Source organism: Sander vitreus, chromosome 6, assembly GCF_031162955.1.
Source record: "Sander vitreus isolate 19-12246 chromosome 6, sanVit1, whole genome shotgun sequence".
Classification (NCBI taxonomy): Eukaryota; Metazoa; Chordata; class Actinopteri; order Perciformes; family Percidae; genus Sander; species Sander vitreus.
In genome coordinates, this window is record NC_135860.1 from 15204660 (window position 1) to 15219081 (window position 14422).

Below are 14422 nucleotides of genomic sequence, written 5' to 3' on the forward strand. Positions count from 1 at the left end.
GTCAGACCATTCTCTCTTTATTTCTGTCACAGGAACTGTTTCAGTTCCCCTAATAAGAGTTTTTTTATTTTTTATTTATAATCTGACTTGAATGAACAAGTCCCAAAGGGAAATGTAAGTTTTACGATATTGGAGAACATTGTTGTATCCTTGTGTGTTTCTGTGCGTTTTTTCCCAGTATCCCTGGCAAGCTGAGACAGTTTGTGTTGGACCTTCACTCTGGAAAGCTACACCGAGAGTTTCACCATGGCCCTGACCCCACGGACAGCACGCCCGGACAGGTCAGACAGCAGCGTCAGAGCGCACTACTGAGTCTTTGGAAGCTGGTTTTGCTACGTCTTGTGAAACTTGACTGTTTGTTCTGACTGTTACCCTCAGGAGGAGCCCAGCAGCCCCCCAGAGAGCTCGTTCCAGAAGCTGGCACCCAGCGAGACTCGCTACACCATCCTCACACGAGACCGTGACGAGCTGTGACCTCAACAGCCTTCCAGTGATCCTGTGACTCAATGCCACGCCCCAGAGTCAGGGAGGGGGTTCGGGTTGGGACAGGCCAGCGGGACAAAACAGCAACACCCAACACCCTTACTGAAGTGAGAGAGAGAGCAGGAGAATGAAGAGGAAGAAAGATGAGAAAAAGAACAGGAGGAGAAGAGAGGAGTTCAGTCCACGACACAACCATGTTGGAATAACCTATATTTTCATAACTCTTTCACGTACAATTTTTATTTTGGATCAAATGGAAGGGGGGTAAAGATGAAAATGTGTGTGGGCAGGGGTTAGGGGCATTAGGGCATCAAGAGAAGTGTTTTTACGTTTATTGTTTGGAGCTTGTAAATATGTTTGTGCTACATGGGAGTCTCATTGTTGGTCTAAATTAAATGCAGAGTTTTCTTTATTTTATTTTTCTTTTACATCACCCGGCTTTTTGTAGTAAAAAAACCAGAACAGTTCCCTCACTCCAGTTGTACGGTTCTTATCTGTGGGTAGTCCAGTTCAGCCTGTCTAATAGGAGACGCTTGTTTAGTCTCCGACCTCATGGCTGCATCTCAATATGACCAACTCTAGTCTAATTCATTTGTATAGTACAAGTTATAACAATATGGCTGTTTGAAGTAGCTGTATCTCCATATCTTCTCCGCACACGGAGTCCTGAAGGAATAGAAAAATATTTTTAAATGCTTGGTAGGGCTAACATAATTTTAAACATAACTTTAACAGAAGATAAAGAGACAGAGCTACTCCAGCCTATTGAGATGCACCCCTTCTCTCCCTGGTACTTAATGGTTATGGATTATAATGTCTCTTACAGTGCTTATAAAAAGTATTGCCCCCTCAGACCTTTTTATGCGTCACTGTTTTACAACACTGAATCACAGTGGATGTAATTAGGATTTTATTTATGTCAACAATCAACAGAAAATACTGTCCAAGTGAATGAGACCTGGCCATCATTCTAAATTCTGTGTTAAGTATAAGCCTAAAACTACACCAAAACACATCATCCCTATCATGAAGCCTGCTGGTGGCAGCAGCATGCTGTGTGGAGGCTTCTCTGCAGCGCGCCCTGGGCGGCTGGTGACGGTAGAAGGTATAATTGATGCAGAGCAATATTGGTATAAATAAATACAACTATAGATGTATATTTTACAGCAAGACAACCTCAAACATAAAGCCAAATCTACACAGGATTTGAAAGAGGAATGTGAAAGAAAGTGTCCAGATGTGTAAAGCTATTACAGGCCTATTGAAGTAGACCTAAGGCTGTAACTGTTCACAAAGGTGCCTCTATTAAGTATTGTCTTGAAGGACATCAATACTTATGCAATCAGAAATTTTGTTAATTTTGTACCCAAGAAATCTGAACGTCTTATTTTTCTGTTCAGTGTCTAAAATGCTGATTACCTCCACTACTGTAAAACATTAAAAGTCAAAGGGGGCTGGATACCTTTTTAAAGGCACAATGTTTGCATGACAGCTCTGAGTTGTGTTCCAGGGATTCAAATAGAGGGGGGAAAAAAAGTTTTGCAATGATGTACTTTAAAATGGTAATGAATTTATGAAATGGCTGTTTTGTTGTACCTGTTATCAAGTGTGTCATCATGCTGGGGGAGAAAAGATGGTGTCCTTCCCAGTGTTTTAAAAAGCGAGACGAGAGGGGAAAACCCATGTGATGAACGGTGGAAATTTACAGTCTGCCACTTTATACAAGTTCTCTTAAAACTGGTTTTGTCTCTTTATATGAGCTTTTGGTACAAGTCTAGATCCCTGAGATCCCCTGAGCATGAATGAATCCAAAAGCGGAAGCCAGATTGAGTGTGGGGACCCATCGCTAAATTTGTACTGTGCGTCCTGCCCTTCCATAGAGGCCAACAGATGCCTGCATAGTGACATATCAGCCCACATACAGAAGAGCAACAGGGGGGAGTGTGATGCCATTTCTAATCCAGTCATCTCAGAGGAGAAGAGTAAAAAAAAAAATCAACAAGTAAATTAAAAACCATTTTACAGGATATTGTGTTGTCTGATGCTTTTTATGTCAGTCTCTCTGAACTTTACTGGTGTCATTTACTGTAATATCTATCCAATGAATGGCATTACTGTTGAAAAGAAGCAGTTTATTTGGCAGAAAACCAGCAGCAGTATAATCAATACATGGCAGGTTCTTCCACTCCGGTCCCTGAAGTGATCTAGACAGTGGCGCTTTTTGTGCAATTTCGCTCTCACACTTTGCAAAAACAAGTCTGTAAATATATACAGTATAATTTATACAATGATTGAAGCACAACCACTTTAACTTACATTTTCATGTAAAGATAACACCACAGTGACGTTAGGCAAAAAACATTTTCTCCATACATCATTCTTATTGCAGCTTTTTGTATTTTGGAATATTGAGGCATGATCACTGGTAAAAAGAATAATCTGAAAAACGATGCTAGCATGAGGAACAGTGTTCTTGTTAGTGATAGCATTTGACAGAATGGTTGGGTCTGTTAAATCAACTTCATTTATTTGGTGCCAAACATTTCTTTTGGTAAAGAAGAGATGTGATGTCATACTGACCCAACCACACACTAAAAGATACAGTGTATATAACTGCTCAATTGTGTTCAGAATAAAAACATCAGTTGTGTGTATAAAATGAACGTCCTCACAGACAAACCATTCACACACGAACATCAAAGTATCCGACTAAGTAAAGCTGTTATTACAGGGCTTGAGTCTCTTTAAGGCAACGTGACACCGCCGGAGGTCTAGTTTGTGCTTCTGATGGTCAGTCAACACTGAAGCCTCAGTGATTAGTCAGCACCTGAGGTCAGAGGACGAACCAGAACTGTTGGGTCATTTGTCCTTGTTCGACTCTGGTTCAGCTGCTGGTTCTGGTGGTAGTGCTGTCAGTCGTTTCATCTGTAGATCCACTCGGGCTTTGCGGTGTTTCTGGACCAGGTTGCCACCAGCAAACCCCAGGGCGCCCCCGCCCAGAGCAGCAGCAACCCCTGCGACTTTGAACCCAGCCAGCAGGCCCAGTGGACCTCCTAATACACCGCCCAGCAGTGCCCCAGCAACCGGCAACACCGCCAACTTGTAGCCCACCGTCTAGGGAGACAGGAAGAAGAGATATGTCCCAGTTTAATTTAATATCCACATACACACACCTTTGGAGGTCTTAGTTCTTTGTGGCTTCTAGACAGTCTGCGATAGAGTTTGGACGCGTCTATCCTTTCATGATCACACATCAACCCACCGAGAGGAGGAAGGGGAAAAAAAACACAAACAAGTCTGCATGTGTAAATGTAAATCAACACTTCCATAGCTGCATCAAAGAGTTTTCATTATCTCTATTTAGGAGAAATCAGAGAGATGTGGCCTGTGTGCTATTACAGCTGTTATCATCAGAGTGGAAGGTGGTCTTTGCTGATGACAATTAATGACACATACACACACACACACACACACACACACACACACACACACGCACATACACACACACACTTGATTAACACTTTACCATTAAATTAATCTAGTTCAAAAGCTAGCATTGCCTGTCCCCCACACCGTGGCAGTTAAGGGAATTTTAATTTCATCTGAGCTGAGTTAAAAGGACTCTGGGCACAGGTTGTAGAGGATGAAGGGAATGTGTGTTGTGTGACTGTGTGTGTGTGTGTGTGTGTGTGTGTGTGTGTGTGTAAAACGCTGTTTGACCTGATGACAGATTACAAGCTTTCAAACACGGTAAAACATCTGACATCTCTCTCTAAAGTTCAAATTGTTTAAGGGTCGTTGCACTTTCATTTCATTAAAAACGATATTTACCGATATCTAGCCATGCAGTTTGTGTTTTATTTGCCTAGATTTTGATATATCAGTCTGCAATTACTGCTGCCATCCCAAAACAATGGAGTTGAATGGAATGATGCTCACACCATTAAATCAAAATGAATTTTTCCCTCCATGTATACACATGCTAAGGGACACAAGCTTCAGCCGGTAGAAATATTATAAGGATTGATGATAACTATTAAAATAGTATTATAGTATGTCTTTCCAGAGACAATGTGTTATGGAGTAACAGTCAGTCAGTAATGAGAACACATTTTTCATTTTTCAATGCTTAGGGCATCACAAAAGAGATGTACCTCACCTCATTTGTAAATCTCAGTAACCAGGACAAATAAGTATCTACATGGCTAAATATTACTTTCTTTGTAATTTACTGGAATAGACAGGCTTGGCAGAGGACTGTATAACAGCTATGAAATTGTCAGGTTATTTACTGTCCAGTGTTAACATTACAGGTTTTTCTCAGTACACAGGAATCACGACTGTCATTACTGTCTATGAGAGTCTGTAATTACAGTGTAATTACTTTACACCTCCATTATGTTCCTAAAAGTTTGAGCAAAACACAGATCGAAATAGACTTCTTCATCTGACAAACAAGCATTTCTTTCCTTTAATCCCAAATAAAACACTGAAAGTAAAGTTAGAAAATGTCACTATCAATGTGTGTGTGTGTGTGTGTGTGTGTGTGTGTGTGTGTGTGTGTGTGGTGTCTGTGTCTTGTAGATTAACAAAAACAGGTGATTCATTCTGAGTATTACAGACAAAAAGTTCAACATTTCAAGTGCTTAATATGTGTGAAAGGCACCAAGTTGTCCTTCTGAGTTACACTCAGTGTGTAAGAGTGTATTGAATTGATAATGGAGGCCTGAATGCTGCTCCTGAAAAACTATTAAACAGTCATTCAAACCTCTCCTTAATGCTACACACACACAAACAGACTCTCTCTTGTCACCCCTCTCTTCCTACCTCTCTATCACTCTTCCTCCCCTCCCCTCCTCTTTATCCCTGTCCTCTCTCTATTTCCTTAATTGCAGCTTTCCTCCGTATTCGAACAGATCAATAGGGACAAACGCTGTGGAATGGCTGGGAGGCAAAGTGCCATCGATCTCCCCATCTCCCAAACACTACACACACAGCGCATCAGATCATCACCCACCCCCACACACACACACACACACACACGCACACACCACCTACCTTCCCCAGGCTCTTGGTCCCCTCCTCCACGTTGGCAGCGGCTGTGTTGATGTTGTCCTCTATGCTGTCGATCTTCTCCTGCTGGGACTGTTGCACAGGGGTTAGACACACACACACACACACACACACACACACACACACACACACACACACGTATATTAACACACATGTGAAAGAGCAACCACCTGTTGTGTATATTACGTTTTTGTTCTGTCCAAATTCTGTTCAACGTCACAAGTTAACACGGGAAGGGTGTGTATGAGTGTATGTGGAGATTGTAGGTATATTCAAAGGAGAATTCACTGGGGGTGGGGTCATAGTGTATACGTGTGTGTGTGTGTAAGATCGAGAGAAAGATTTTTTTTTTGTGTCTGCAAGCATTGGATATTAAAGACATGTAGGCCTGTGTGTGTGTGTGTGTGTGTGTGTGTATATTGTGTAGATTTCATGAAATATTCAGAGTGGCAGCTGTCTCTCTCCACGTGAGGGCTGGATGGACACAGTGACCAAAAAACAACCAGACCACTTTTCTTCTACTTTTCTTTTTCCTCACCTTTCCTCAACACCGCTTCTCCTCAGCTCTGTCCATTTTTATAACTTCTTTTACACATACCCATGTAAAAGCTTCCTGTTCTGACTGAAGATAGGCAGTTTAACCACTCACAGATCACATCATCTTAGATCGTCTTCTCTCTCAATTTCTGTGCGGTTTTTTTCTCCCTTCAAAGCAGCAGTTTCACCAAGATAAAAAAATAGGGCAGCAACAAACAATTATTTTCATCATCAATTCATATTATTTTCTCGATAAGTGTGTTATAATTTCCCACAGATCAAGGTGACGTCTTCACATGTTTTGTTTTATTTGGCCAACGGTCCCAAAGATATACATTTTACAATTATTTAAAACAGAAAAAAGCAGCAAATCCTCACATTGGAGAGTAAAAATGACTAAAGCGAGGATCCCCTCGTGGCTTAAAGATGAGGAACGTCCCCGGTTCGAGTTCGGTCAGCAACCTTTGATGCATCTCTTCTTACCTAGCTTTCTGTTATTATCTAATAAAGGCATTAAATGCCCAAACATTATAATACAAACTTTTTAAACAAAGAAAGAAAATGACAATCACAACAGTTGCGGATTCAGTTTTTTTTTTTGCTGATCAAATAATCAACTAATGTTTGCATCTCTAAATGATAAGCCTGGATGTTTTCTTATGATGAGGTCACACATTTTGAGTATATTTTGGTGGAGTTTAAGGGGAAACTTAGAAAACATGTTTGTTAAAATGAAAGTGTATGAAACAGTCTCATTCCAAGGTCCATTCAGTAGTTGTTAGCTCATAAAAAGAGAAATTTGAACTCCTACAATTCTAAGACAAGGGGGCGAAACTCCATCTGCTGAGGACAATTGTGTGATTTGATTGACAGCTCAATTAAATGGACCTTGTGGTGAGAACAGAGTTAACATGTTTGTTTTTATTTGTCATATGGGTTTTATTAGGCTAAGCAATATGAAATTCTATAATTATCTAGGGTGAAAGCTAGTTCTAAAATAATCTTTTGAATAATTGATCTACATCTACTGAATACATATCTTCCAGTTTTGGAAAAACAATGCACCGTTTTAGTCATTTAGTAGGACAAAAAATATAAATATATTTTGCTTTATTGTTGTTGTTTTATATTACAATACATTGTCCTCTGCTTTAACGTTATAGTGATATCAAATGAATTGAAAACTTTTTACAAGCCTCTAATCAAACTGAATAAGCAATTGTAACACATTAGACTCATCAGGCTACATTTTACAGAGTAAATTAATAATATAAGGAATAGTAAATTAATCATTCAATAATTTAAATACTGTATTTGTCAGTTTTATACAGTACAATCACATTATAGGCTTATGATTGTGTGGCCTGAGGAGACACACAAAGAAAAAACATATAGACAATAACACAGACACCGGAACATCCACTAACATGACGCATGTACCGACAAAGACACAGACACAACCACACACTTACACTCAGTATTTCCACTGTGGCTGAGAGCTGGAATATTACTCCCCTGATGGCGTCTTTCACCCTTGAGACACCACAACAACATGTCTATGCTCTTTCTGCCCCCCCCTCATGTCTTTTTTTACCCTAACTACATCTTCACTCTCTCTCTGTCTTTTTCACTGTTAATCTCTCTTTCACTCTGCCTCCCTACTTCTCTCTCTCCATCCCCGAGGATAGAGTGATAATCTGAGCCGTCTGTTCTCCACCTGCTCCGATGTATCCATTGTTCCCCACCTCTCCCCCTGTGGACAACCCGCCGTCGTCCTCCCCCACATCCTCCCTCTCACCCTCGTCTACTCCTCAATCTCTCCTACTGCCTTGGTGAAGGCTCTGCGGGGGACCAGCAGTACTCCTGAGCTGATCTGTGCAAGCTCTTCTCAGAGGAGCCTTACCAGGCAACACAAGCACACACGGTCAAATACGCACCACTTCCTGGAAAACGCTATAGGCAAACTGTCTCTGTCACATTGTTTATCGTTCACAGGGGTAGCTGTGAACACATGTAGATAGAGAAATGTGAATGTAGCAGCCAGGAAGTACACAGCAGAGTTGAGTGTTCATACTCACATGGACAAGCAGAGAGAACTCCGTCACCAAACCACTCAGTTCCTTCAGATCCTGAGAGAGAAAGAATTACCACATTTATTTCATTGTAATGCTTATTATCACACAAATGTACAGTACGTCCGGACTGTCAGTGACTAAGGGCGTCTGTAGGAACAGGTAAGAGGGGGCAACTGCGTTACATGATCAAGTCAAGTCAACTTTATTGTCAATTCTGCAATATGTGCCAGACATACAGTGCAATTGAAAATACGTTTCTCTCCGACCCACGGTGCAATAAGGACACGTACAAGTATAATATAAAAAAGATAAGTAATATGTACAATACAGTAATACATTCTAAATAGCGTGAATTGAAATGTGCAATATAAAAGGAAGAGTTCCTGAATGTCTTTATTATAAAGTGGCTGGTGCTGACCTGGTTGGGGGGGGATAGTTCAGTGTCCAGAGTTCTTGGGGACAGAGGGGAGGGGAGGGGGAGGGAGAGAGGGGAGGGGAGGGGGAGGGAGAGAGGGGAGGGTGTTGAGCTTCCTGACAGCCTGGGGAATGAATGTTTGCCAGTCTGATGGAACAGGCTCGTATGCTCGTATGCATCTTGCAATAGCAAGATGAATAATGTAACCATAGCGATGTTTAGTACAGCTCAGGAACTACTTTCTTGTACTTTGCGTTTAGTGCTTTGATTTTTATTCAACTTTGGCTTTTTTCATGAAGAACATTTTGACATGTCACAGCAGGAAAAGCACAGGTTGAAATTATAAAATGAATGATGGCTGAATTCAATGTAGCTGCTTTAGTTTCAGGGTCCTGGTATAGTTCATGCTGGCTCACTGTCATGCCTTACTAGGAGACTTGAATAGAACAAAGCCATTGTTGATGTTATTAGTAATACAACTGTTTTTCCTCCTATGACAAGTCAAAATGTCTGCTGTGAAAAAGCTCTATTGTTTGCCATTTCGCTAAACTACCTCTGCAGATAACTTTCATAACTCCTCAACTGTTATTTAAGAAACCCTTCATTTTATGCATTTTCTTTACCTATTTTTAAAAGAGGTGAAAAATTGGCATTGGCAGCTATTAGTTGGAATGACTCTGACTCCAAATTGATAGTGACAACTATGAAATCCCAAACACCACCAAACAAAAAAGCTAAACAGTTATGAATCATTAATACTGCCATATGTCAGAGTTGATATTTTTAGTCAGCATTTCAGGGCATAGTTGTGCTGTTTACTATGGTTAAAGCATTTATAATGATGCTAAAAGTGCTAGGCTGAAATAATATAATCACCTCTTGTGTTTAGAATCACATGAACAAGGCCAAGAAAGTGCCTGTGCAACTGAAATCCAAGCTCTGGTCCTTTTTTAAATTTTCAATTTTTTATTTTGCAGGAGGAAGTAAAGCTTACTTTAACTTAGACCTTATCTTGAGAACCAAGAATATGCTGTACACATTGAACTCACACATACACCCTATCAACACAAAGGCCCACATTTATGAAACGTGGGTACAACCTAAAACAGGCGTAGGACGGGCGTACGCCGATTCCTACGCAAAGCAAGGGATTTATCAATTTGAACGTGAGCGTAGGCTGCGATAAAATCTCACGTCTGGTCTGAACTCGTGTACGCAAGTTTTCGAGTCAGTGTGGACTTGCCGTGCAGCACATAAAAAGTTTAACAGGAGAAGGAGAAGGACACGCTCTCTCCCTCACAGCTGTTGCCTGGCTCTGACTCATGACAAAAACACGAGTGAAATAAAAGACATTGCATAAACTCCGCTACTGTGTGTTTATTTAAATATAGGTAGGCTACACCATGTAAGCCTAAGAGATTGCAATATAAGCCTGTATATTACTATTAGGACTATAGCATACATATGTCAAGGATGTATAAATTAAATAAACTTCAGCTGGAGTCCGATTTACCACGGCAACACTGTTGACTGCATCAGTGATCTCTTTCCATTTCGCATCCTTTCTACAGCCTTTAATACCAGTTTTCAGGCTTCCAAATCTACAAACGTAAGTGCAAATGAACCTGAGATATCAGGGTTTCAATCTCCACCTCTGAAAAGTGCCGCTTCTTAGTCGGATTACGTCTCGCCATGTCGTAAATTGTAGGGGCGAGGCCTCAAAACTGAGAATATATTGGGGCGTGATATTTAAATTACGATCGTTTCCAGCCGCTGCATTTATCAATGTACGACCATTCTTACGCTCTGATTGGTGTGATACGAACGTTTCATGAATTACACGTGAAGCCTGTCGTAAGAGGATTTCTGCGCTCATATCTGCGCTGGTTTTTACGTTAGGTTGATAAATGAGGGCCAACGGGTCTATACCAACAATAAATCAATAACAGATAAGATTTACTTTGAAAAATAAATGACTTTGTTCTTGTTCAATTGTGTTTGTCTGTTCTGTATGTTTAAAAATATTTAAAAAAAAACAATAAAAAATGGATCTTAAAAAATAAATAAATAAATTACTTTGAATTTAAGATGAGTCTAAAATAGATATCCAGACTGTATGTTAGGGTCCGGCCCTCATACCTCTTCCAGGTTGTCCCAGGACTCAGCTGCTATCTGATCAGCAGGGATTTGTGTGAGCTGAATTTGCCTGCCAGACACTGGCTCCTCGCACACATCGTCATCAGCGTGGCAACTGTCGGACACACAGCTGGATGGCTGAGCGGCAGGTGGTGGCGCAGGCTGACGCACAGGATTAGAGTGTAAAAGCAGGAAGTCTCGTGCCGCGGTTGACGCCCTGTCTTTGACTGGCTTGACAAGCGCTTCCAGAGCGTCAGTGTCTTCGGCACGGACCCGTATGCACAGCTTCTCCATCTCTCTGACGTTAGCTCTCAACTGCTACAGGTAGACAGGAAAGAAGCAGGTTTCTCAGTAAGATTGAGAGGGGGACAGACAAATAATGAATGAAATGCAGGATAAAGACAAGCAAACATGTGGTTAAATCTAACCGCCAATTGGGATGGACTCTAGCTCACTCAGTAAGAGCGTGCGCCCCATGTAGGCTGAGTCCTTTGCAGCGGCGCGGGTTCAAATCCGACCTGCGGCCCTTTGCTGCGTGTCACCCCCATCTCTCTCCCCCTTTCCTGTCTATCCACTGTCACTATCTAATAAACGGAAAAAGACCCCAAAAAATAATCTTAAAAAAAAATCTAGCCCTCACAGCACAAGATACAGATGAGACAAGACACACAACATAACAAGCCATTCCAATAATGTTAATTTATGTAACCAAATATCTCTAATAACAAGTAAACAATTTATACAGAATAAATCAAAAAAGATACTAAACTATTAATAATAAACAACTCTACACATAACCTATTTTAAAATCCTCAGGGAAAATAATAGTTCTTGTTCATTTTGCTGTAAGTTCAGCATCCCAATAAACTGTTATAGTGATGGAAAATGTGTGTGTAAGTGTGTTGGGGTGTGGGCTTAATGAGGTTCAGATATGAGGCTGGGGACCCACCGTGCCCTGAGGGTGACAGGAGGATTACATCCCTGCCATCAGCCCTCCAGGCCGCAGCCCAGCCTGGGCTCAGGGGTTCAACGCACTGCCGATAACACATTCAGCTAATTACACAACATGAATAAACATACATGCATACACTTGTCCTTGTGTGCATAACACACTGATTAACACAGAGACAGTCAGGTCAGACACCTGTCAGCCTGAAAATTAATCGTGAGCGTACGAACACACAGACAGACAAAACACATATTCAATGGCAAATATTCATGATAAAACGGTATTGACTCCGCTCCCCTGTCTCATGGCGTTTGCTGTGGCTGCTGTGGTAAAAGTGGGGGTACTGAGTCTGGGGGTTAGCTAGGCGCTCGGCTAGTAGGAGTAAATGTAAATTATCAAGTAAGGGGAGAGACTGCAGTCTGTCTTTCTGGGAGAAGCGACAAAGCATAGATGCAATAAAGATAAACAGGCAGACTAAACAGACTGAAAAACATATTCAGAAGGACATCTACCTACCAACACACCTGTCTATCTTTCTATGCTATGGAATATAAGCACACACATCTTAAGAAGAGTAGACTAACCCCTACTCTGGATAACCACCATGAAGACATGGGAAAGCACTCTGAGCGTGTCCCTGGAGTTTGCAGGGTAATGGTGAGAGGATGGGTTTGTGCCTGTTTGGAGTTATTTCACCTTCAGAGACATGGTGGCTTCCAGGCAACAACATCCTCTGAGACATTTCACACCCACCATGTGAACAAGACCACACACACAAACACACGAGATGGCCCATTTGAGGTTTGGTAACAGCTCTTTTCTTGCCCTGATTCTAGCCACAGATGTGACACACACACACACACACACACACACACACACACACACACACACACACACACACACACACACACACACACACACACACACACACACACACACACACACACACACACACACACACACACAATGCTTTTGGAAGTTTACAGAGTTTTATCTTATACCTGGACCGTTCTGCTTGCATTTATATGCTCCAGATGAAGCCGGTCCCATTGCTGGCTTTGTTGGTACTGCAAAAATAAAGGAAAAACAATCTGTTATCCATCTGTGGACCGGACATAAGAGTGTGGATGTGAGGGTGCGACATGTGTCCAGCCAGATTTCATCCTTCACCTTCAGTATGTTATTGTGGTGTTTCTGTAGCCTCTCCAGGTCTGTGGGTAGAGCCACTTTAATGAACTTGTGGATTGGTGCCTCCAGGCGCCTAAGTGTCAGCTTGTTGCCTTCCCCTGCCATGTGTCCTGTTCACTGCCCACAACCAACACCTCTTTGTAACTTATACACTGCACCTGCTCAGCTTTATATCACTGCCTCCACACACACTGTAAATACCAAGCAGAGTATGATTTTAATAAATGCATAAATCAAATGAATAAACTCTGTGACACATGCAAGTCTGCCCACACATATAAAATTGGCAGCTCTATAAGTCTAATAAAAAAAAGAAAATCTTGCCAACATCCTTTCAGTGAAATTTTTAACTAAAGTATTACTTGCATGATATACTGACAGTATAACATCAGTACAGAAACAATTACTCAATCAATCAATTAGTTGACAACTTAATCAACAATTTGAATTTGGATAATCTATTGAACATTTAAGTCATTTATCAAGCACAAATGCATCCCATCATTCTCTGTTATTCTCCGTCATATAATTTTAAATTAATTACCTTTGGGGTTTTGGACTGTTTATTGTTGGGCAAGAAAAGCTATTTAAATACTTCACCTTGGGCTCTGGGGAACTGTGACTAACAATCAGTTAATTGAAAAATAATTGACAGATTAATCAATATTGAAAATAATGATGATAGTAATAGATATTATTTTGTTGCAGCCCTAAATAACACTGACTGTACCATGTAAATGTTAATAGTGCTCTGTGATACACCTACTGTATAGTGGGTGTATTTCAATGGACATTAGAAGCTGATACCAATATATCCTAAGCTTGAGGAGGAGAGAACTGGCTACATATCTTTTTGCTGTCTTTTTAACGCCTGAGTGGAAACTGATTATGCTTACACACAGTTGGGCAGCAGCTGGCAAGTTAGCTAAAATAGCTAAATGAACGGACTAGCTAGCATGGCCTTAGCTGTTAGCTAAGTACTGAAGCTAGCAGTTCATGTGCTGTCAGATAACTCTTATTAGATATTAGCTAACTCGCTGATTTAGCCATAACATTTTGAAACACCAGTCTACTGGCCGACCATCAGCCAGATAAACGAAACTTAAAAGGACATGCGAAACTTACCACTGAAAATATCACTCAAGGATATAATTTATATGCACTAATGACTGTTATGAGCCTCCATTCTGTTGAAGACATTAACGTTTCGCCACATTTGCTGGCAACGCTTTCGGTTTTATTCTGATACTCTTGTTGTTTGTATACAACTCCCTTCCCAGTGCGTCCACGAAAAGTTTCCGACCTCAACCAGCAGCCACAGCACATATGTGTTCCTCATCACTGTGATACCGTGATAATGTCCCTAACGACAAGTTATTGTGACATTTCTGAAACAATCTTAAAGTGCTTATTTTTCGTATTATTTGATCGTGTTGTTTTGTACCAGTAAGGTGCAGCATACAAAAGAAAGAACAAAGAGTCCAGAATCATTATACACACGAGTTTTAATTTTTTTTGGGCATTTCTGCCTTTATTGGATAGGAAAGCTGAGATGTGAAAGGGGGA

General features: G+C 41.0%; 2 protein-coding genes across 4 annotated transcripts in view; one reads left to right on the top strand and one right to left on the bottom strand.

Annotated features, from left to right (window-relative positions):
- Positions 1-1624, top strand: part of erp44 (endoplasmic reticulum protein 44) — a 12700-nt gene extending 11076 nt beyond the window's left edge. The window contains exons 10-11 of the mRNA XM_078253009.1: positions 179-281; positions 379-1624. Coding sequence (XP_078109135.1) covers positions 179-281; positions 379-474 — 199 coding nt within the window. The 3' untranslated portion in view covers positions 475-1624. The remainder of the gene's footprint in view (positions 1-178; positions 282-378) is intronic.
- A 336-nt stretch (positions 1625-1960) lies between these two features.
- On the bottom strand, positions 1961-14154 carry stx17 (syntaxin 17). Of its 3 annotated transcripts, none has more exons than XM_078253011.1 (7): positions 13982-14154; positions 12839-12973; positions 12670-12735; positions 10723-11037; positions 8172-8222; positions 5542-5628; positions 1961-3597 (listed from the first exon to the last, which is right to left on the bottom strand). In XM_078253011.1, exons 2-7 carry the CDS (start codon positions 12959-12961, stop codon positions 3343-3345), a joined length of 897 nt encoding a protein of 298 aa, XP_078109137.1. In that variant the 5' UTR covers positions 12962-12973; positions 13982-14154; the 3' UTR covers positions 1961-3342. The 3 variants fall into 3 exon arrangements, with proteins under 3 accessions (XP_078109137.1, XP_078109138.1, XP_078109136.1); XM_078253012.1 differs by having other exon boundaries at positions 10723-11034; positions 12839-13047; XM_078253010.1 differs by having other exon boundaries at positions 12839-13047; positions 13982-14153.
- Between the last annotated feature and the right edge of the window lie 268 nt (positions 14155-14422).